Source organism: Telmatherina bonti, assembly GCF_933228915.1.
Source record: "Telmatherina bonti genome assembly, chromosome: 1".
NCBI classification, from domain to species: Eukaryota; Metazoa; Chordata; class Actinopteri; order Atheriniformes; family Telmatherinidae; genus Telmatherina; species Telmatherina bonti.
The window spans coordinates 41,457,837-41,482,007 of NC_136619.1; the positions used below are offsets into that span (position 1 = coordinate 41,457,837).

The 24,171-nt window shown below is 47.1% G+C and overlaps 1 protein-coding gene across 1 annotated transcript in view; it reads right to left on the reverse strand.

The window, feature by feature from the left end:
- large2 (LARGE xylosyl- and glucuronyltransferase 2) overlaps positions 1-24,171 on the reverse strand; it is a 48,686-nt gene that overhangs the window by 15,068 nt on the left and 9,447 nt on the right. Inside the window, exons 2-4 of the mRNA XM_079242011.1 lie at positions 12,059-12,277; positions 1,536-1,822; positions 1,007-1,089 (exon numbers count right to left, since the gene is read on the reverse strand). Of these exons, the coding sequence (XP_079098137.1) occupies positions 1,007-1,089; positions 1,536-1,822; positions 12,059-12,158 (470 nt within the window). The 5' untranslated portion in view covers positions 12,159-12,277. The remainder of the gene's footprint in view (positions 1-1,006; positions 1,090-1,535; positions 1,823-12,058; positions 12,278-24,171) is intronic.

Genomic DNA, 24,171 nt, shown 5'->3' on the forward strand with positions numbered 1-24,171 from the left:
TCTCCCTTCTTCCACAAGGGGCTGCAAAACAGAGCGAATCTAGACTCCCATGTTAAAAAGACCAACTTCACAGCAGAAATAAACATGTTTACAGCAGAAATAAACATGTTTACAGCAGGAATAAACATGTTTACAGCCTGGTACAAAAATCTATTTTCAGTTTTTAGGACAGGTTTACCTTCATAACAACTGTGGGGGGAGTGAATTTTTTTCTAACTCGCCCGTTTAAAAGTAATTTAATCATGAAATTCATCATATTTAGGGGCGTGTCCTTTTGATTCACAGGTACCCAATCTCCCGCTTCAAGTCAGAAGAACGTAGAACAACTGCGGTTTTTAGCCGGTTAACAACGTGACTTAGCTTTAGCCTGCTTACCTCCGTTAGCTGGTTAGCTCCTGTTATCTCCAGGTTAGCTCGGTTAGCTCTTCACTACAGAAAGTACAGAGTTCGCTCGATGTCAATCATCCACCATGACGCTCACAGCCCCCCTCTCAGCTCCACCTCTTTGCCTTTTTTTGCATTTTCCAGGCGAGACGACACGCATGCCCCTGCCAAGATGGTGATGGTAGGAACCGCCCACCGAGCTTCAATTCAGCTCTTCAGAAACCTACGGGTGACGTCACGGAGGCTCCGCCCATCTTTTTATATACAGTCTATGGTGCAGACTGAACAAACCAACACGCCTTCTCTGATTGGTCGATTGTGTTTCTGATGAATGTGATAATTAAGAAAAATTGATCTCGGTTGACAAATAAAACTGGACGGAATTTTGTTCCCACTGGCTTGACCTCGATCAGATAAAAATTATTGCTGTGGAAATTATTTGGAGGAAATATTCAGAGTAGGTGTGTAAAAACCTTAAATCGGTTCAAAACAGACAGAGCTTAAAGGCAAACCCTGATGTGAAAAAGACTTGTTAAATATTTTTCCCTCAGCAGGGGGTGCTCCATGTGTCGGCCATGTTGAGTTATGCTGGAAATATGAAATCCTGACAGCAGAAACTCACCTGTGAAAGAGGACGGACTTGACCAGCGTGACCACGTCTCTGCTGGCGTTGTGACCGGCACAAACGCACGCTACATGGATCAGCTGCAGGAACACAAAGAGGAAACACTGTAAATGTTCCGGAAACTTCCTTTTTCTCCTCCGTTTTCTCCCCGATGCTTCTTCCCTCCTTCCCAGCCTTTCCTCACAAGAGCCGGAGGATCTGGGACGTTCATCTGCTCCTCTGATGTGAAATTTCTCATTTTCTTCCTCAAACAGATGATTTCACCTCGCCTGCTTTTCAGCAGCCGGCGTCTTTGAAAAGTTGGAGCTCAAAGGCTGCGAAGCACATCAAACAGTTTGAGTCGTCGCTGGGATTTTAGTCCCCGCCACGTTACCTCAGCTCCCCTCATCCGCCAGCCACAGAGCCCCGCTGTGATTGGCTGAGGTAACAGGAAGACGACCAAACCGCTGCATGTTGAGGTTTAACGGTACTTTTTTCTGCCTGTTTATTTGGATCTCAGACTTTTACTGACGGTGTGTTTCCTCACCTCACACTTCTGGACGGTGGGGGATCTTGGACAATCCGTGTGGTTCTTCTCCTCCGCCGTGTTGTCGCCGTCCTCCGCCACTGTGTCTGCTGATGCGCCCCATTGCTGGTTGCCATAGTTACCCTCCCCCAGCTGAGCCACGGTGCCCTGCGACTGGCTGAGCTGCAGCCGGATCTGCCGGTTCTCCTCCTCCACCTCTCGGACCCGTGACTCCAGGACGGCTCGCTCTAAGACCTGAGCGGCCGGCGTGTCAGCCAAACACGGCGCCAGGAGGAGGGAGCGACCATCTGAGGGGGGAGTAAAGGGTCAAACTGTCAGATGGTTCGTTTTCATCCATGCATGTCTGCAGTTGAAGTCATAAAGGACTCGACCATGTTTTTCTGCTTCACACAGCTTGTCAATGCATCATCATCATCAATCATTCATCGGTGAATATTCTATATAAGTGCATTTTCACATCCCTGTCTCCTTTTATTCCCGAGTAGATTTCAGAAAACAGACCAGAGACGTCTCAGTCCTTCAACAAACACATCCAACCAAATCATGTTTGACTAGAAAAGGACATTTAAGTCTAATTTCAAGAGGCAAAACATGGCCTGAAGACTTAGCAGCAGCAGCTGAGACCAAGACAAACAGCTGAAACCAGAGGTCAGACGGTGACTGGACGTTGCGTAGGCGAACTGTGACCTCATCATGACGACATCATGGCTTATACAGATGTTTTAGCTTCCGTCTGCCACATGGGGGCAGTGTGCGGAGAATTAAATCATTTCACGTGGACAATGTCAAACCTGCATTGCTGCTTTCAGTGGCGCAGCTGTGAGAGGATAGTGTGGTTTCTCACCCCTGCTTTGCCTGTGAACACAGCATGCAGAGTGTGGCGACGGCGAGAGGGGCGGGGCTTAATTAAACAGTATAAGGTAAGCCGACTGCAAGGTAAACTCGAACAAGAGGAGATTGAACAAGCTGATTAAATGTGGACTCCAGAGAGAGGAAAGGTCACTGCTGATAGGTTGTCTCAGATTTTACAAGTGAACAGACTTGAAACAATGAAGATATTGATGATAAAAGCAACGCAATGCTCTTATGTAGAGTAATTGGTGCTAGCGCTACCGTAGGCTAATGAAGATCCCACTGGTTAGCTTAAACAATGACGCTATCATCTACACGCCCTAATGTTTTAACCACTTGTTGCATTTTCAATGAGCCTGTCATTTTTTTCTTTGAAAAGGCAAAAGGCAACCGAGGAAGAGTCAAAAACAGGTACAGTGGCATTCGTTAACATTCAACTGTCACAGCTGCAAAGTTTTGTAAGAAAAATATGATTTTTTTTAAAAACTAAACGTATGTAAAAGGAATTTGGAAATAATGATTTGAATAATCCACTCATTAACACTTTATTAGTTTCACCTTCCAGTGCCAGGTTGGTACTTTTTCCTTTTTCTTCCAGAACTGTCCTCATTCTTAGTGCAAAAGATTTAGCTCCATTTTAAAATGAAGCATCACAAAGATAGTGCACATCTATGATGAGACTCTCTCGTTCCACCATATCAATTCAGTTCAGCTTTATTTGTATAGCGCCACTTCACAACAATGTTGTGACAGGGCACTTTACATACACGAATCATCATCCTCATCATTTCAAGCCACCATGGGAATCTCCTGTTCTACCACATCATGATGAGAGATCATCCAGTTTTAGCCTCTCTTCATTGGCTGCCTGTTTTGATCTAGAATACAATTTAAAATCCTTCTCCTTACATATAAAGCCCTCCACGACCAGGCACCACTATATATTAAAGACCTCATTGTTCCTTATATACCAAGTAGAGTACTTTGTTCGCAGACTGCAGGCTTACTTGTGGTTCCTAGAGTCTCAAAGAGCCGAGCAGGAGGCAGAGCCTTTGGTTATCAGGCCCCTCTCTTATGGAATAAGCTCCCAGTTAGTGTTAGGGAAGCAGACACCCTCCCCACCTTTAAGACTAGGCTGAAGACTTATCTTTTTGATAAGTCCTATAGCTAGGGATGGTTAGCATCCCTTAGTTACCCTCCCCCCCCCCCCCCCCCCCCCCCCCCAATAACAGTGTTGCATCATTAACATGTATGTCTCCTGTCTCAGCAGGTCTCCCTGGCCGGGAGTAGCAGTTCCTGTTGTCTGTTGTCTTTCTGTCCTCTTCCCCCCACACAGCAGAGGCAGATGGCTGCCTGTCCTGAGCCGGGTTCTGCCGGAGGTTTCCTTCCTGTTAAAAGGGAGTTTTTTCCTTCCCACTGTCGCCAGTGTGCTTGCTCAGGATGGGAGATTGAGTTGGACTCAACTCAATCTGTTGGTTTCCTTATATAGGCTGTTATGAATTGGCCTTCATTATGTTTTCCCCTCTGTCTGTAAAGCGTCTTGAGATGGCATTGCCGTGATTTGACGCTATATAAATAAAGTTAAATTGAATTGAATGTTCCGTTCCAACACATCATGATGAGAATCTACCATGTGGTCTTCTGCTGCTGGAGACCATCTGCTTTAAGATGGACGTTGTGTGTTTAGAGATGATGTTCAGCATATACTGATGTGAACCTGTGTTTGTCTGAGTTCTGTAGAAGTTGCTGTAGTCATCAGCTGATTAGTTATTTACGTTAGCGAGCAGCTGAACTTTAGGCGTGTCAAATAAAGTGACCTTGTGAAACTGTAAAAGGAACATGACCCATCAGATGCAGCAGTTTAATCATTACATGTTGGAATATCATTACAACTACAATAATTATTCATTTAATTAGTTTAGATGAATCCTTACACAGCATAATAATATTGGAGCTAAAACCCAAGCAGCGATCAGATTAGCGGAACTTTTTCCTGAATGATTAGAGGTTAAAGTAAAAAGAGCAGAAACTGCAGCAGCACAAGTCAAACTGTGAATATTTACAGTTCTGCATCAGCTGCTAACAGCCTCCGTCTCCTGTTCCTCCACTTCCTGATGAGACGAGCGTAAATGTGAACTCGCGGCTTCTAATCATCGCTCTGCAAACTTCACACTCTGGTCAGGTTTTTCTCATCTATCCTGCAAATATGCTGCGGATCTGTGAGCGAAATGTTCTCTGGAGTCTGACACTTTCAAATTGGCTCATCACATTCTCCTCCTCCTACTCATCCTCTCCGTTCTCCACCTTCCTCTCTCCTTCCATCTTTGTGGACGGAGCGTGGTGTCAACGGTTCTGAAGTGCTTCTGGGTGGGTTGTGTGTGGGTATTTATTACTCAAGACAGTAGAGGTGGATCAGCTCTGCCTCGGCGCCAAAGACCGGTTTAAACTGGCTGGGAAAAGTTTTCTATTCCATCTTTTCAGCTTTGGGAGCCACGACAAAAATAGTTAGCAGTTTCTAGCGATGCTGGCTGGTGAGATCTGACTACATCTGGTTTAATTTAATCCTTTTTGGGCTGAAATGGCAGGAATGCATCATTTACCTGGTAGGTTAAACATGTTCAGCTGGTAAGCACTCGGATGTCCAGTTTCTACCAACAGCTCCGTTTATGACACAGTTTTTAATATTTCTAACATTTAACAAGTATAACTGCAAGTTGGACACGTTTCCATTGCAGGGTGTTTGGCGCTAAAGTCACAATTGTTGTAAAATCTTGCATTTTGCTTTTGTTTGCTATCAAGGAAGTTGGTTATATTTTTCTTTCTGTGTCCATCCACACCGCGCTGTCTTTACCTGACATGAAGTGGTAACGTGAACCCCGACATTTACACGTCTAGCGACATTTAACCTCTTCCACACAGAGGAGTAACTGCCTTGCACAACAACAGAGTTTGGGTCGGTATATTGAGTACAAAAGCTTTGTTTCCACCAGCGGGTGTGAGTCGGGATGCGGTGGTTGAATGTTGTTGCATGTCTACACCCAACCGAAGAGGCTACATGCTAGCATGATGGTGATAGCATGATGCTATCGCAGGGCGACCGCCTCCTTTAAATGAATCAATACTCAGAAATACGTGAGGAGAATAGAGATCATGTGGCGGTTTGTGGTCTCTCTGCTTGGTGTGCGGCTGTTTATTATGAACGGCGCTTTGTGATGCCATTTTTAGATGGCCAATCAGAGCGATCAGCTCGCAGCTCCTGGAGGATGCCTGTGGTGAACCCAGACACGGGGCTGAGACGCCGTTACTCCGTGCAATATTTAGGAAAACCATTCCTTTCTAAAAAGCTGAATGTTACTGATTTGGCAACATAGCAGGATACGTTGCCTAGCAACGCTTTGTTTGGGGGCGGCGGCGGCTCTCTGCTGAGTGCAGCTCTTGTTGCATTAACACTGACTATCACTGCCCTACGACAACGTCCTCTAGCTTTATTTATTAAATAAAACCATCTCATCTCTCTACTGAATCCGCCATCATTCAGACTGAACGGAAGGAAAGCTCCGCCTCCCTCCTCTCTTTTCCGCCGCGTTTGCTGCTCGCTCCAGACACACAAGCGGCAGACGCGGCAGGAGCGTTGGGAGGGTTGGGAGCGTCTTGGGCGTCGGACACAAAAGTGGCAGTTTAATGACAAGCGTCGAGCTTTTTGAGCGTTTTTGACGCTCAAAACGCATTTGGTCTGAACACACCATTATACAGAGCTTTATCAAACTGCAGCAGTCTGCTAATTACACGCTGATTTAAATCAGGTGCGTTGCAGCAGGGAAACTCCTAACACCTGCAGCACCTCAAGCCTCGAGCACCAGAGTTTCCCACCGCTTCTTTAGGGGTCTGGTCATTTCGGAGGCGGAGCCTGCGGCAGCATCTGCTGCTCGTTGAGAAGACAAACGATTTTTACGTCAGTCTCCAACAACAGCAGAGAAAGTCGCGACATTTATCACTGAAACGATATGAAGTCTGAAACGAGGTCTGGAAACTTCATCGCCACCTTGTCAACACTCAGCTGAACAGATGACTTTTTAAGCTCTGATTTACATAAAAGAGGCTCGATTAATTTAAGCTACTGTAAATTGTCAGTAAAAGTTTCACGTGGATTTCAGCAAACTCCTGACCGTGTGTTTGTGGTGTAACCTGAGTTTCACCTCCCGCGACGGTTCTGCCACCAGAACCCGTCGTTTGCTTCCTTTTAACCAGTTTTTCTGCTCAGCAGCATCATGGTGGAAACGTAAAAGCAGAGATAGAGGTATTAAAACCCCAAATAAAAGCAGAGCTCGTGGCTTTTATGTGAATATGAACATTTTTCCAGCAGCTTAATAGATTCCACACACACACACACACACACACACACACACACACATCCTGCTAACAGCAGTCGGGTGTTTCCAAGGCTTGTTCGAGCGTGTTCTTCTGTGCTGCAGTGAAGTCAGAAACACACACACTGGTGTTTATTTTCTCTCCCACACACACACACACACACACACACACACACACACACACACACTCCACCGATCAGCAAACATGAATTAATCAGCTGCTGAAAACAGTCCAGGAAACGTCCTCCTGTGTGATAAGAACTTGGTTTTCTTCCATCCTCCATCTTCTCTTCGTGTTCTATCTGAAATTTCCTCCACACATCATTTCTTTCCGTCTCGTTCTGCATGAAGACGCTCCGCCTTTCTCCTGCTTTACCTTCTCACATCTCCTGCTTTCCCTTCTCACATCTCCTGCTTTTCCTTCTCACATCTCCTGCTTTACCTTCTCACATCTCCTGCTTTACCTTCTCACATCTCCTGCTTTTCCTTCTCACATCTCCTGCTTTTCCTTCTCACATCTCCTGCTTTACCTTCTCACATCTCCTGCTTTTCCTTCTCACATCTCCTGCTTTTCCTTCTCACATCTCCTGCTTTACCTTCTCACATCTCCTGCTTTACCTTCTCACATCTCCTGCTTTTCCTTCTCACATCTCCTGCTTTTCCTTCTCACATCTCCTGCTTTTCCTTCTCACATCTCCTGCTTTACCTTCTCACATCTCCTGCTTTACCTTCTCACATCTCCTGCTTTACCTTCTCACATCTCCTGCTTTTCCTTCTCACATCTCCTGCTTTACCTTCTCACATCTCCTGCTTTTCCTTCTCACATCTCCTGCTTTTCCTTCTCACATCTCCTGCTTTACCTTCTCACATCTCCTGCTTTTCCTTCTCACATCTCCTGCTTTACCTTCTCACATCTCCTGCTTTACCTTCTCACATCTCCTGCTTTTCCTTCTCACATCTCCTGCTTTTCCTTCTCACATCTCCTGCTTTACCTTCTCACATCTCCTGCTTTACCTTCTCACATCTCCTGCTTTTCCTTCTCACATCTCCTGCTTTACCTTCTCACATCTCCTGCTTTACCTTCTCACATCTCCTGCTTTTCCTTCTCACATCTCCTGCTTTACCTTCTCACATCTCCTGCTTTTCCTTCTCACATCTCCTGCTTTTCCTTCTCACATCTCCTGCTTTTCCTTCTCACATCTCCTGCTTTCCCTTCTCACATCTCCTGCTTTACCTTCTCACATCTCCTGCTTTTCCTTCTCACATCTCCTGCTTTACCTTCTCACATCTCCTGCTTTTCCTTCTCACATCTCCTGCTTTTCCTTCTCACATCTCCTGCTTTACCTTCTCACATCTCCTGCTTTACCTTCTCACATCTCCTGCTTTTCCTTCTCACATCTCCTGCTTTACCTTCTCACATCTCCTGCTTTTCCTTCTCACATCTCCTGCTTTTCCTTCTCACATCTCCTGCTTTACCTTCTCACATCTCCTGCTTTCCCTTCTCACATCTCCTGTTTTTCCTTCTCACATCTCCTGCTTTACCTTCTCACATCTCCTGCTTTTCCTTCTCACATCTCCTGCTTTTCCTTCTCACATCTCCTGCTTTACCTTCTCACATCTCCTGCTTTACCTTCTCACATCTCCTGCTTTACCTTCTCACATCTCCTGCTTTTCCTTCTCACATCTCCTGCTTTACCTTCTCACATCTCCTGCTTTACCTTCTCACATCTCCTGCTTTACCTTCTCACATCTCCTGCTTTCCCTTCTCACATCTCCTGCTTTTCCTTCTCACATCTCCTGCTTTTCCTTCTCACATCTCCTGCTTTCCCTTCTCACATCTCCTGCTTTTCCTTCTCACATCTCCTGCTTTACCTTCTCACATCTCCTGCTTTCCCTTCTCACATCTCCTGCTTTACCTTCTCACATCTCCTGCTTTACCTTCTCACATCTCCTGCTTTTCCTTCTCACATCTCCTACTTTCCCTTCTCACATCTCCTGCTTTTCCTTCTCACATCTCCTGCTTTACCTTCTCACATCTCCTGCTTTACCTTCTCACATCTCCTGCTTTACCTTCTCACATCTCCTGCTTTTCCTTCTCACATCTCCTGCTTTTCCTTCTCACATCTCCTGCTTTTCCTTCTCACATCTCCTGCTTTCCCTTCTCACATCTCCTGCTTTACCTTCTCACATCTCCTGCTTTACCTTCTCACATCTCCTGCTTTCTCACATCTCCTGCTTTTCCTTCTCACATCTCCTACTTTCCCTTCTCACATCTCCTGCTTTTCCTTCTCACATCTCCTACTTTCCCTTCTCACATCTCCTGCTTTCCCTTCTCACATCTCCTGCTTTCCCTTCTCACATCTCCTGCTTTACCTTCTCACATCTCCTGCTTTTCCTTCTCACATCTCCTGCTTTCCCTTCTCACATCTCCTGCTTTACCTTCTCACATCTCCTGCTTTACCTTCTCACATCTCCTGCTTTTCCTTCTCACATCTCCTGCTTTACCTTCTCACATCTCCTGCTTTACCTTCTCACATCTCCTGCTTTACCTTCTCACATCTCCTGCTTTTCCTTCTCACATCTCCTGCTTTACCTTCTCACATCTCCTGCTTTACCTTCTCACATCTCCTGCTTTACCTTCTCACATCTCCTGCTTTTCCTTCTCACATCTCCTGCTTTTCCTTCTCACATCTCCTACTTTCCCTTCTCACATCTCCTGCTTTTCCTTCTCACATCTCCTGCTTTACCTTCTCACATCTCCTGCTTTCTCACATCTCCTGCTTTTCCTTCTCACATCTCCTACTTTCCCTTCTCACATCTCCTGCTTTACCTTCTCACATCTCCTGCTTTACCTTCTCACATCTCCTGCTTTACCTTCTCACATCTCCTGCTTTCTCACATCTCCTGCTTTTCCTTCTCACATCTCCTGCTTTACCTTCTCACATCTCCTGCTTTTCCTTCTCACATCTCCTACTTTCCCTTCTCACATCTCCTGCTTTTCCTTCTCACATCTCCTACTTTCCCTTCTCACATCTCCTGCTTTTCCTTCTCACATCTCCTGCTTTACCTTCTCACATCTCCTGCTTTTCCTTCTCACATCTCCTTCCTGTCCTCCTGGTCTTGCATCACTCCATCCTTGCGAAGCAGCATCAGGACTGCGGCTGAAGTCGGGGATGATGGAGTGTTTCCAGCCTCTCCTGAAGGTGAAGAGGAACTTCTCCATCTTCCTGATTTTCATCTTCCTCACACTCTTTATTTAAATGTCCTCGCAGTGATTTTCATCACAGAAAAATCAAGCATCTGAACTTTTCTCGTGTTGTGACCGTGGAGGAAACCCGTTAGAAGCCTGCGACGGGTTTTCAGTTTGGATGAAGCCACATCTCTGCCTTTACCTCTGCAAACAGCTCTGAGCCATCGGAGCATGGAGCCGAGGCGGGGGGGGGGGCTTGTCCTGAACGCTCCGTCAGACGGCTGGTTCGGGATGTTGGGATCGTTAACTTGTTCCTTCAGCCGTTACTCAGCAGTTTTGTGGTGTTGGAGATCATTTGGTTTCGTGGAATCGGGGTGCTGCAGTCTGGGATTAGACCTGACGTGATGGGGTTGGGTTGGATGAGAGTTAATCACTGCTCTCATCCTGCAGAAGGCAGGATCTAAAGTTTAGCGTTGCAGCTGGCAGACAGCGAAGCACCTGTCAGGCACTGCAGAGGCTGTTTTCCTTTTTCCTCTTTTTTTATCTGACTTCATTTCTATTTATTAGTTTCTTATGATGCTCATTTTAATACCATGTTGATTATATTTCTTCACTTTCTGTAGCAATGCAGTCCCAGTTAAAGGAACAGAAATTTGTTCTGTTTAAAATGACAATAAAGTTCCTTCATCGTTGAACGTGTTAGAAATATCTGATTAGAGCTGTGAAGGACCGTTACAGAAGAAAACCATAAAGGTGATGAAACAATTCCTAGTAATGTTGTGAATTTATCCCAGCTGCTAAATTTTTAGACATTTTTTGATGTTTTCTTAACTTAAAGCAATAAAACGTCACCGTTTCCATCCATTTCTGCGTTTTAAGCAGGTATCTGTGGTGCTTTTCTCTTCTTTTGGCTGCAAACGAAAATGTTTTGCAGCAGCTTCTGAGAAAAGTTGCAACAAAAGCGTTTTATATCGGGATGCTTGCATATCTTCCTACATATCCAGATTCTTTCAGGATTTACAGCTGATACGTCGACTCTTCACGGTGATTTTAAAACTGTTCTACAGTAACTGTACTTTGTTCTGGCGACGCTGCAAATTTAAGCTCATCGGGTTAATCTGAGGCGCTGGAAGGACGGGAACATTGACCAGGATCTGATCTGCAGCATAAAGGAAAGGCTGCTTATTTCTCCAGCGATGAGCTCACTCAATCACTTTTAACACTCGGCTAAAGCGCACCGTGACAACTCATCAGTCATCCATGTTGGAGAGTCCGAGCGCCTCGGCAGACTGGGATCCTGTTTTCTCCTCTGCTTGCCCCCCCAGACCCTCTGCCAACAGCAACCCTTGCATCGCATATTAACTGCATCACTATAAATGTGTGGGATATAAGAGCCTGTACAGCCTAAAGTGTTTCCACGCAACAAATTCGTGTGACAGCAGGATTTCCACATTAAAAGGAAAATCCAGTTGAAAGATCCACGAATCCCAGAGGTCTGGAGGGATGGAAGTGCTGCTGCGCCGCAGTCACCAAGGTAAATGGTTTTTCCTCACAGAAGTCAGCTTCCTGCCCTCGTGTCAGGCTTCAGTAGAACTAGACGGAGGTTTGTCGGCATGCATCGATGTTTCTACTGGAAAGATCCAAAGAGGACGAGGACGCCGTCCTTGTTTATGTCTGCTTACAGTTAGCTTGTTGTAACGTGAACTGGAACAGAATTTTAGGAGCAGAATCCTCCTGCTGTGCATGAGACATCCTGCATTTAAAAATTCATGTTTCGTTTGAACTTTTCCAGCCAACAGTGTTTGCAGTGCATCGATCCAAACCAAAGTGCAGACTGCGACTCGCTGGCGGAGCCTCAACGGCCTTCCTGGCCGCCCAAAATGAAAAATCTCATTTAAAAGAAAACGGTCTCTGTGTGTTTGAAACCTGAGCTTGATGGTCAGATGGTGGAAAAGAGAGCTGACTGGTTCTTCCCGCTTGGATTCCTGCGACTCTGTTTGACCCAAACCACTGCTCAAACCTTTCATTACCATCCAGTTGGAATTTTTGAGGCCCAAAACCATTAAATCCCCCAGTAAGAATTACCAGGTGGTGATTTTTCTGTTCATACTTACTCTCCAGGTTCCCAGCCAGCAGGTAGAGCCAGGTGAGCAGGACAATGGCAGTGAGAGACGCCACCAGCAGCTTGAGGCGCCCACGGCACAGCAGGTTCATGGTGGCTCTGCGGCGCTGTGGGGTCTGAGGGTCAGGAAGAGGATGAGGGAGGGGGGAAGGGAGGGGAGAGGTTCAGGTGGGGCTCAGTCCCTCTTCAGGACTCTGCAGCATCCTTTTACCTGGGGAGACAGAGTCAGAGTGAACGTCATTACACTTAAAAACATCCCGCACAAGAACGATATCCTGGCCCTCTGCATGTGTGTACATGCACATGTACATGTGTACAACCACATGATTCACATGTTCTTCACATATGCTCCACATGTACATGTGTGTTAATCATGTGAGCAAACAATATTTAGAAAATTTTCATACTATCCACATGTGACAAGCATGTAAAAAATGTGAAAAAATGTGAATTCCATCTTCTTCGCATGTGTGTGAACCACGTGTCCAAATGTGTGTCTTTGATCTGCTGATAAGAACATGAAAACAACACATAAATCACATGCGATTCAGGTGAAAATATCCCACATGCGGTTGTGACGCATGTGTACACGTGAACCACCTCTGGAACACGTGGTCCGCTGATTGATTGATCAATGCTCTAGAAGTCGCATCACAACTAGCCAGCAAAAACTCACCTTTAATGCTGGATATAACTTTCCCTCATTCCCAAACTCCGTTTCATTATCCCAGTTTGAGGGGTCTGTACCCACTACCAGAGTCTGCGGCCGCTACTGGGGTCTATAGGCCCTACTGGAGTCTGTAGGCCCTACTGGAGTCTGTGGGCCCTACTGGAGTCTGTAGGCCCTACCAGAGTCTGCGGCCGCTACTGGGGTCTATAGGCGCTACTTGAGTCTGTAGGCGCTACTGGGGTCTGTAGGCCCTACTGGAGTCTGTAGGCACTACTGGAGTCTGTAGGCCCTACTGGAGTCTGTAGGCGCTACTGGAGTCTGTAGGCCCTACTGGAGTCTGTAGGCCCTACTGGAGTCTGTAGGCGCTGCTGGAGTCTGTAGGCGCTACTGGAGTCTGTAGGCCCTACTGGTGTCTGTAGGCCCTACTGGAGTCTGTAGGCTACTACTGGAGTCTGTAGGCCCTACTGGAGTCTGTAGGCGCTACTGGAGTCTGTAGCCGCAACTGGGGTCTGTAGGCGCTACTGGAGTCTGTAGTCGCTACTGGAGTCTGTAGTCGCTACTGGAGTCTGTAGGCGCTACTGGAGTCTGTAGGCGCTACTGGAGTCTGTAGGTGTTACTGGAGTCTGTAGGCGCTACTGGAGTCTGTAGTCGCTACTGGAGTCTGGAGGCGTTACTGGAGTCTGTGGGCGCTACTGGAGTCTGTAGGCGCTACTGGAGTCTGTAGGTGCTACTGGAGTCTGTAGGCCCTACTGGTGTCTGTAGGCCCTACTGGAGTCTGTAGGCGCTACTGGTGTCTGTAGGCCCTACTGGAGTCTGTAGGCCCTACTGGTGTCTGTAGGCCCTACTGGAGTCTGTAGGCCCTACTGGAGTCTGTAGGCCCTACAGGAGTCTGTAGGCGTTACTGGAGTCTGTAGGCCCTACTGGTGTCTGTAGGCGCTACTGGAGTCTGCAAGCGTTACTGGAGTCTGTAGGCCCTACTGGTGTCTGTAGGCGCTACTGGAGTCTGTAGGCCCTACTGAAGTCTGCAAGCGTTACTGGAGTCTGTAGGCGCTACTGGAGTCTGTAGGCCCTACTGGTGTCTGTAGGCGCTACTGGAGTCTGTAGGCGCTACTGGAGTCTGTAGGCCCTACTGGTGTCTGTAGGCCCTACTGGAGTCTGTAGGCGCTACTGGAGTCTGTAGGCCCTACTGGTGTCTGTAGGCGCTACTGGAGTCTGTAGGCGCTACTGGAGTCTGTAGGCGCTACTGGAGTCTGTAGGCGCTACTGGAGTCTGTAGGCCCTACTGGAGTCTGTAGGCTGCTACTGGAGTCTGTAGGCCCTACTGGAGTCTGTAGGCGCTACTGGAGTCTGTAGGCTGCTACTGGAGTCTGTAGGCGCTACTGGAGTCTGTAGCCGCAACTGGGGTCTGTAGGCGCAACTGGGGTCTGTAGGCGCTACTGGAGTCTGTAGGCGCTACTGGAGTCTGTAGGCGCTACTGGAGTCTGTAGGCGTTACTGGAGTCTGTAGGCCCGACTGGAGTCTGTAGGCCCTACTGGAGTCTGTAGGCCCTACTGGAGTCTGTAGGCGCTACTGGAGTCTGTAGGCCCTACTGGAGTCTGTGGGCGTTACTGGGGTCTGTGGGCACTAATGGAGTCTGTGGGCGTTACTGGGGTCTGTGGGCACTAATGGAGTCTGTGGGCGTTACTGGGGTCTGTGGGCACTAATGGAGTCTGTAGGCGCTACTGGTGTCTGTAGGCGCTACTGGAGTCTATAGGCCCTACTGGTGTCTGTAGGCCCTACTGGAGTCTGTAGGCTGCTACTGGAGTCTGTAGGCCCTACTGGAGTCTGTAGGCGCTACTGGAGTCTGTAGCCGCAACTGGGGTCTGTAGGCGCTACTGGAGTCTGTAGGCGCTACTGGAATCTGTAGGCGCTACTGGAGTCTGTAGGTGCTACCGGAGTCTGTAGGCGCTACTGGAGTCTGTAGGCCCTACTGGTGTCTGTAGGCGCTACTGGAGTCTGTAGGAGCTACTGGAGTCTGTAGGCGCTACTGGAGTCTGTAGGCCCTACTGAAGTCTGCAAGCGTTACTGGAGTCTGTAGGCCCTACTGGTGTCTGTAGGCGCTACTGGAGTCTGTAGGCCCTACTGAAGTCTGCAAGTGTTACTGGAGTCTGTAGGCGCTACTGGAGTCTGTAGGCCCTACTGGTGTCTGTAGGCGCTACTGGAGTCTGTAGGCGCTACTGGAGTCTGTAGGCCCTACTGGTGTCTGTAGGCCCTACTGGAGTCTGTAGGCCCTACTGGTGTCTGTAGGCCCTACTGGTGTCTGTAGGCGCTACTGGAGTCTGTAGGCGCTACTGGAGTCTGTAGGCGCTACTGGAGTCTGTAGGCCCTACTGGAGTCTGTAGGCGCTACTGGAGTCTGTAGGCTGCTACTGGAGTCTGTAGGCCCTACTGGAGTCTGTAGGCTGCTACTGGAGTCTGTAGGCTGCTACTGGAGTCTGTAGGCGCTACTGGAGTCTGTAGGCGCTACTGGAGTCTGTAGGCGCTACTGGAGTCTGTAGGCGCTAATGGAGTCTGTAGGCGCTACTGGAGTCTGTAGGCGCTACTGGAGTCTGTAGGCGCTACTGGAGTCTGTAGTCGTTACTGGAGTCTGTGGGCGCTACTGGAGTCTGTGGGCGCTACTGGAGTCTGTAGGCGCTACTGGAGTCTGTAGGCCCTACTGGTGTCTGTAGGCGCTACTGGAGTCTGTAGGCGCTACTGGAGTCTGTAGGCGCTACTGGTGTCTGTAGGCGCTACTGGAGTCTGTAGGCGCTACTGGAGTCTGTAGGCCCTACTGGTGTCTGTAGGCCCTACTGGAGTCTGTAGGCCCTACTGGTGTCTGTAGGCCCTACTGGTGTCTGTAGGCGCTACTGGAGTCTGTAGGCGCTACTGGAGTCTGTAGGCGCTACTGGAGTCTGTAGGCCCTACTGGAGTCTGTAGGCGCTACTGGAGTCTGTAGGCTGCTACTGGAGTCTGTAGGCCCTACTGGAGTCTGTAGGCTGCTACTGGAGTCTGTAGGCTGCTACTGGAGTCTGTAGGCGCTACTGGAGTCTGTAGGCGCTACTGGAGTCTGTAGGCGCTACTGGAGTCTGTAGGCGCTAATGGAGTCTGTAGGCGCTACTGGAGTCTGTAGGCGCTACTGGAGTCTGTAGGCGCTACTGGAGTCTGTAGTCGTTACTGGAGTCTGTGGGCGCTACTGGAGTCTGTGGGCGCTACTGGAGTCTGTAGGCGCTACTGGAGTCTGTAGGCCCTACTGGTGTCTGTAGGCGCTACTGGAGTCTGTAGGCGCTACTGGAGTCTGTAGGCGCTACTGGAGTCTGTAGGCCCTACTGAAGTCTGCAAGCGTTACTGGAGTCTGTAGGCCCTACTGGTGTCTGTAGGCGCTACTGGAGTCTGTAGGCGCTACTGGAGTCTGTAGGCTGCTACTGGAGTCTGTAGGCCCTACTGGAGTCTGTAGGCGCTACTGGAGTCTGTAGCCGCAACTGGGGTCTGTAGGCGCAACTGGGGTCTGTAGGCGCTACTGGAGTCTGTAGGCGCTACTGGAGTCTGTAGGCGCTACTGGAGTCTGTAGGCGTTACTGGAGTCTGTGGGCGCTACTGGAGTCTGTAGGCGCTACTGGAGTCTGTAGGCCCTACTGGAGTCTGTAGGCGCTACTGGAGTCTGTAGGCGCTACTGGAGTCTGTAGGCGCTACTGGAGTCTGTAGGGCCTACTGGAGTCTGTAGGCGCTACTGGAGTCTGTAGGCGCTACTGGAGTCTGTAGGCGCTACTGGAGTCTGTAGGCGCTACTGGAGTCTGTAGGCTGCTACTGGAGTCTGTAGGCGCTACTGGAGTCTGTAGGTGCTACTGGAGTCTGTAGGCGCTACTGGAGTCTGTAGGCGCTACTGGAGTCTGTAGGCGCTACTGGAGTCTGTAGGCCCTACTGGAGTCTGTAGGCTGCTACTGGAGTCTGTAGGTGCTACTGGAGTCTGTAGGCGCTACTGGAGTCTGTAGGCGCTACTGGAGTCTGTAGGTGCTACTGGAGTCTGTAGGCGCTACTGGAGTCTGTAGGCACTACTGGAGTCTGTAGGCCCTACTGGAGTCTGTAGGCGCTACTGGAGTCTGTAGGTCCTACTGGAGTCTGTAGGCGCTACTGGGGTCTGTAGGCGCTACTGGGGTCTGTAGGTGCTACTGGAGTCTGTAGGCGCTACTGGAGTCTGTAGGCACTACTGGAGTCTGTAGGCCCTACTGGAGTCTGTAGGCGCTACTGGAGTCTGTAGGTCCTACTGGAGTCTGTAGGCGCTACTGGGGTCTGTAGGCGCTACTGGGGTCTGTAGGTCCTACTGGAGTCTGTAGGCGCTACTGGGGTCTGTAGGCGCTACTGGGGTCTGTAGGCGCTACTGGAGTCTGTAGGCGCTACTGGGGTCTGTAGGCGCTACTGGGGTCTGTAGGCCCTACTGGTGTCTGTAGGCCCTACTGGGGTCTGTAGGCGCTACTGGAGTCTGTAGGCCCTACTGGAGTCTGTAGGCGCTACTGGAGTCTGTAGGTCCTACTGGAGTCTGTAGGCGCTACTGGGGTCTGTAGGCGCTACTGGGGTCTGTAGGCGCTACTGGTGTCTGTAGGCCCTACTGGAGTCTGTGGCTGCTACTGGAGTCTGTAGGCACTACTGGAGGAGAGTCCTGACATGACTAGTTTGCACTGAAAAACCACATTTGCTTCAACAGAGCTGCCTCGTTGGATTCAGAGGAATCTGTACACTTCTTTTCTGAGAACTTCCTGTCAGCTTTTGTGGTCTCATGCTTCATCTATTCGTGCATTTTTTTTGCCGGAGGGAAGCAAGTAATCCAGAAAAACATCTGGATACAAAGATGTTTTAAAAGCGCTCAGTGTCTATTTCTAAATGGGTATTTTCAGACAAACGCCTGTGATGTGAATGAAAAACAAACAATTGCATAAATGAAGCTTCAGGTTCAGAGCCAAGTCACGGTTTTGACTAAATCAGATGATTTATCTAGATTATTTCAGCCACTGGAAGCTGCAAGGAGCTGAAATTCCAGTCAACAAGAGTCACTTTTGTTACATGTAAACACAGAAAATCTAAGAGGCACAAAATCCTGAACAAGCCACAGTAAAATCCTCCCCCTGTCACTCTGTCTCCGTCAACACCGGATCCGATCGGAGCGGGAGGGTCCGCATTTGTTTTACAACTTGATTCAGTAATCCCACTTTAATTAGACAGAAGCCTGAGGGAAACAAGGCCAGAGACGGCCGCCAACAACCAGGCACGAGTTTACCGCTGAAAGAAAGGACTCTCAAAGCTGAGTTAACAAGTTTCATTTGCTTTCTGCTGGATTCTTCCGATGGACAGAGTCGGCTTTCAGAGAGGGAAGCAGCTGAGACAAGACAACACTGACAAATGCTGAAGATCATCGCAGTTCTCTGCAGCAGACTCCCAACGTGAAGCTGCGATGATATATAAAACCTGACCTCAGCCAGTAGTCAGCAGATGTGGAAGCACTTTCTTACAGACTGAAGCAAAATGTTTCCAGTGTAAAATTATCCATCGTCATGCAGCTAACTTCCTGTTAGCGGTAGGAAACAGAGAGGTGACATGTTCTGGCCTGAAAATCCGACTCTGGCTTGAAGTTGTGGTTCAGTTTCTAAAGTCAACTTGTGGTTTATTTACTCACTTAAAATAAACTTTCTGATACATAAATTTCCAATCCAAATGACAAACAGAAAAAACCACGAGGATGCCAGATTTTAGCGGAGCCGCTGTCGTTGCAGCAAAGAAAGAACTGTAGACTGCCTGCGTTCAGGCTCAGCTTTAACCTTATAAATTCTCTTCTATTCTATTCTATAATCATTTAGTATATGCTTTTATCCAAAGCGACTTACATATTAGAGAGAGAACACAAGCAAGAAATCAAACAGTAGAGGACGTTATAAGCTGCGTTTCCATTAGACAAAATAAAAGTGATATTTCTAAGTTTTATCAAACAACATTTTGCAGGCATTTCCATTGAACAGTGTTCAGAAAATGAGCCTCAGTTCTTGTGAAATCTCGTACGGTTGATGAGATTTCACAGGAATTGTGGCTTCTGCGAGGTAGCCATGTAGCGTTCTTTTGTGGTTTTCTCCTTGTGGAGAATATTCTGCAGCTTTCTGAAGCTTTTGTCCGTAATTTTCTTTTCTAAAACTCTGAAATTTGCTGTTGTTTGTTCCACACCACGCCATCTTTACTGGAAATGAACTGGTCACATGTCTGGGAACAAGTTAATGCAAAAAAAAGCGTTTCCAGCAAACTTGAGATATGCTTCTCTATCTAAATGTCTGAAAATCCACCTCATAAGAGCGTAAACACTTTTCAACAATATTTTAGACTTTTTTTTAAATGTATATGTTTCCATTGGCGTTTTTAATTGCAATATTTAGGTTTTGCACAGTTCTAGGTGTGATGGAAATGCACCTAGATAAGTGCTGGTCAGACTGCTGCGAGTCCTGCTGGATGTTACCAGATAGCGCTACAGAGCCAAACAACCATGTCTTTATTTTCTCCAGTTATGTACGATGGGCCAAAGAGGTCAGTTTTGGGATTTTTTGTATTTTTTCCATGCATTACTTGGGGTTGTACAATCCAAATACTTGGTGTTTTTTATGTAATAGTGCAGATTTTACATGCCAGCATCAGAGGTGTATAATCCAGGTGCCATACAGTAAAAGTCCTGCCATGTTGTTGGATCTACTTGTACATTTAGAACAGGTGTTTTCATTAACAGGCTCTTCTACCTGCAGTGGAGCTGAGCGGATTAAATTCAGCTGGTTTGGTGATTGGTTCCAACAGCTGCCCAAACAGGACTTTTACTTTATGGCACCTGGATTTTAAACACATCTGGTTACCAGACGAGGAGTCAGGAACCTCCTGGACAGGTCACTAGTCTATCACCAGCACACAGACAAAAACCACTTCACACTCACTTAATGAGAGAATTTAGAGTAACCAGTGAACCAAACATGCAAGTCTTTGGTCGGAAACCTGGAGAATCAACATGTAAAGCTCTAGACTGAACCTCCTCTCCAGCCAGGGCCGTAACCAGTGGCTCATGGTACCAACCACCACACCACCAAGCAACCTACCCCCAACACCCTGTTCACACTTCTCCCACGCTGATGCTCAGTCAGGATGCAGTTACACTCCAGTCCTGGAGGGCCGGCATCCGGCAGGTTTTTTTTGGTCAGGCGTGTTGGAGCAGGGAGACAACACAAGCCTGCAGAGCTGGAGTTTGACACCTGTGCATTAGGAAGTGAGGGGGCTCCTGAGCTGGTACATTAGTGGTAGCAAGATGCGTTGCCATGGCAGCAATAAAAATGCTGGAGAAGCTTTCTGCAATAAAGTATCACTTACTGCAAATTTCAGAGACCTAAGCACAATGTTTTTCTGACCTTAAAGTATTTTTTGACCTTCTCAAGTACAAAAATATACATCCACAGAGGTATCAGACTGTGGAGAAGTCCTCTAGATGGACATTTTATCGATGCGGACTCTAAAATTCTAACAACTGAGGACCGTTGGAGCTGATGCTCAGCACTGATTGATTCTGACTGGATGAAGGCTGGTTGAAGCCAGGAGGGGTCGACTCCAGCCAACAACTAAATTCATGACAAAGAGGCTGCAGTTGGAAAAAGAATAAGTAGTAAAGAAGCATTACTTTCACTGCATCGCCGATCAGCTCTTCCTCCGCTTTATATTCTGCACTTTCCACTGCAGGGTTAAGCTAAATTTCATCATTTATTCACTCAGAAATACTTCAAATGAAGCAGAACCAGCTTAAGGTTCACCGTCAATGTCATTTATCCACAATATATTCGTTCAATATGAATAAATCATGAATGGCTCAAATTAAGAATTTTATCAGTAATATTTTCAATAAGAATGAAAACTGCAGTCAAAGTGTGAAGAAAGAAATGCAATAAGAAGTAAGAGCAAATCTCCAGTGTGTATGCTGACGGGCGTTGTGCCACTGAGACGCCTGGTGATCATGTGTGTGTTGTGTTCAGGAAGAGCTGGAGGACAGAAAAACCATGTTTGAACCAAACACCTCCAACAAAACAACTTGCAATTAAAGAAATGTTAAATGTAACTAAGATCGGGACAAGCAGCTCCTGTCTGCAGCATGACGAACGTCAGCTCAACAACGATCCGCAGGCTTGTGTCCACAGCGAGGAGCTGATCCATACGTCTCTGTCAGGACGTTCTGCCGCCGTGGCTGTTTCTCCACTCTGCAGCTGAATCAGCTTCGGGTTGAAACACAAACATGGTTCAGACTTTATCTGAAGGTGACCACTTCATTCCCACCAGTGGGCTCCCACCAGTGGGCTCCCACCAGGGCTTCGATCCACCGTCACGGTCCACATAACTGAGCTCAGATTTAACATTGCATTGCAGGTGGTTGTTTCTGCAGAAAAGGAAGTCAAATCAGAAAATTTCCTTCTCTGAATAGCATTTGATCATTCTCTGAAAATGTGATGTGGCGCAGCAGAGTGGCTCTTTGTTGTTTAGCCTTCCTCACATCTGAAGGAGGAGGAGGATGTGGGGTTGGGAAGACAAAGCTACAGAGAGCTTTTCTGTTTCTGAGACGAAATCCAGTTCGTTTGTCGGTTTTGGCACAACTTCCTGAAGTTTTAATGAAATGTCTGCTGCATGCTTTCATCAAAGCACCAGAGATGTTCGATCCTCTTCACAGAAACACAACGTACATGTCCAACCTTAACACTTTAAAAGCTGAACTGAGAAATAATATAAATATTACTTTGATCAGAAATCTCTATTTGATTCTTTAGCTAAATATTTACAAGAAAGGAATTAACTAAAATAATTTGCACGTATGTTTCATTTATTACTGTGATTTCAGAACAGTTGTAATGCTAAATGTGTCCACCAGGGGACAGAAGACATGTATCAGGTTAGATATACCGGGTTTTTGGGAAAGTTTTCACTGTGATCATTGCAGGACAAACACATACATTATATATGGCATTAAAGGGTTAGAATTCTGAGCCTCTGACTTGTTTTAATGCTACGCTGATGTTCAGTATGTCAGTTCCTGAAGCCGTTGTTGTCCTACAACCTCCCAAATCTGAGAAACTGTGCTGTTTTGCGTAACATGGTAGCAACTGTATATCAACACACCAGCTGCAGAAAGTGACAGTGCAAGAAACTGGACAGGAAACAAAACCAGGCTGACTTTTACCAGCTGCAGAGATCTCAGAGAAGAGACAGGATGTAAGATAGATGCTGAAAATGTGAACATCTGCCAACGTTCAGAAAATATGCTTTAAACCATTAATTTGATCTGTTTACATATCAAACTAGAGGAGCAGCGTGAAAAGTCAAGACCTCCAGCCAGCAGCTGATGTTCTGTCCTACATTCATCTTGTATGGATCCACTATCAGATTCCAGATCCACTGATCATCAGTATCTTATTGTGGTGAACTTTGTTCTTGTTCTGGATGGTAGAGTCCAGAACATTGGTTCTGTTCTGTATGGTGGTATCCAGAACGTTGCTGGGATCCACATCTATCTTTGAAATCTTGGGAAACCTGTTGGGAACTTCTCCTGGACCATTTATTGCAGAGTTCTATGCAGATATACTGAAAATGGTTCTGTCTCACAATGAGGAAGAATCCTTCACAACGTTCCTGGATCCAGATGCTGATCCGGATCACTCCCAACATTTAATAGAGTCCTAGTTAGACCAAGACCAGTTCTCAGAAACACATCATGAAGATCCGTCTGATCATTTTTGTGTAAAGTTGTGAATGAAGAGACAAACAAAAACGACAACAAAGACACCACCTCTGGCTGGAGGTGGAGGAGGTAAGTACTTCTGTAACAACCAGCTGTTCTTCTACACACTGAGAATAAAATCTTGGAAGTGGACATATGAGATGGTGACCGCCATGTCAACGACATTCTGAATTTGTCTTTCTATTTGGTTTAATTAAAAGCAACCTGGGGAGTAATTATGAAATCCCACAAACTAAAGTCCTAAGTTTCCTTTTCATGAAATGTGTAAACGTTAAATTCCTCCAGACAGCAGCATCGCATTTGTTTACGAGACGATTCGCATGAAGACGTCATCTTTCCTGCTTTGCAGCATCACAAGGAAGCAAACATGCATTCAACTTATTCCAACCGCAAACACAAAGATAGGAGATGCCAGAAATTATTTATCCATGAACATTACCCAAAACCTAAAGAAACGTCTCAACATGGAGCACAAAAACACAGTAATTATACCAGTTCTGCATCCCCAGACCATCACTTTAATAAAAAACATGACAATAATCTGTGTGTGTGTGTGTGTGTGTGTGTGTGTGTGTGTCGCAGGCGGCATCACTCCAACACTTCAGCAGACATTTAAACTTTCCTGGTATGATTTACGAGTTAATTAGTGAGACTGATGTATGCGCTTTATGTGGTTAGGAGCGATGAAAGGTGCTGAGACAAGGAGGAAGGAGGAGAAACAGGGAGCAGGGAGTGAGGAAGACATAAAGAGAAAAAGGAGGAGAGCGAAAGCTGATAAACAGATAAAGGCGGAAAGATTAGATGGTAAAACAAGACAAAAGCGATGGCGATGGAATCACAGGAGAGGAGATTAAACAACATGAAAAAACAAAAGAGCAGCAGAGGAAAGACGCGAGGTCGAGCGGCGGCGTCCAGAAAGCCAGCGAGGACGGAAAAGTCAGGGATGCCGACATTAAAGAGGCTTTTAATAGGTAGCTGTTGATTCTGCAGCAGCTGCACAAAACGCTTTCTGAGCTATAATTGGAGCTGTAAAATTAAAACCCTCTTCTGGTGTTAAGACGAGGTCTGTCATGTGAGCTGAGACCAGCACCGAAGGGACGACCCGGCCGTGGGGGGGGCAGCCTGGCTGCGGGGGCGGCACCGCAGCAAATGCACAACAAGCAAGTCGGTCTGACAGCAGTAAATGAAAAGACAATACGGCTGCAGAGAAAACCATTTCTACAGATTCCAGTGTTTTTTTCTTCACTGGTCCTGAAGCAACTGGTCGCCGCGCGGAGACTGGAACAAGTCCAGGAAAGATCTGAGGGAAATTCAGCGGCTGGAAAAACAAGATAAACGTTTACTTCCAGTTCATGTCACCAAGCAACAGAAACAGAAATCATGCAGACATGATGAAGATGACTTGATGAAGCTCAAACTGAGCATCAGAAAATGTTCTGAAGAAGAGAAAATATCCAGCAAGCAGCAGTTCGCTGGTTGATGCCAGAGCAGAATGGTCAGACTGGTGGGAGATGATGGAAACACAACAGGAAGACCAGTCAGCACTGGTTCCACTGAGATCTGCAGAACATCATCTCTGAACCCGTCCAGCCTGGAAGCAGATGGTCTCCAGCAGCAGAAGACCACAGCGTGTTCC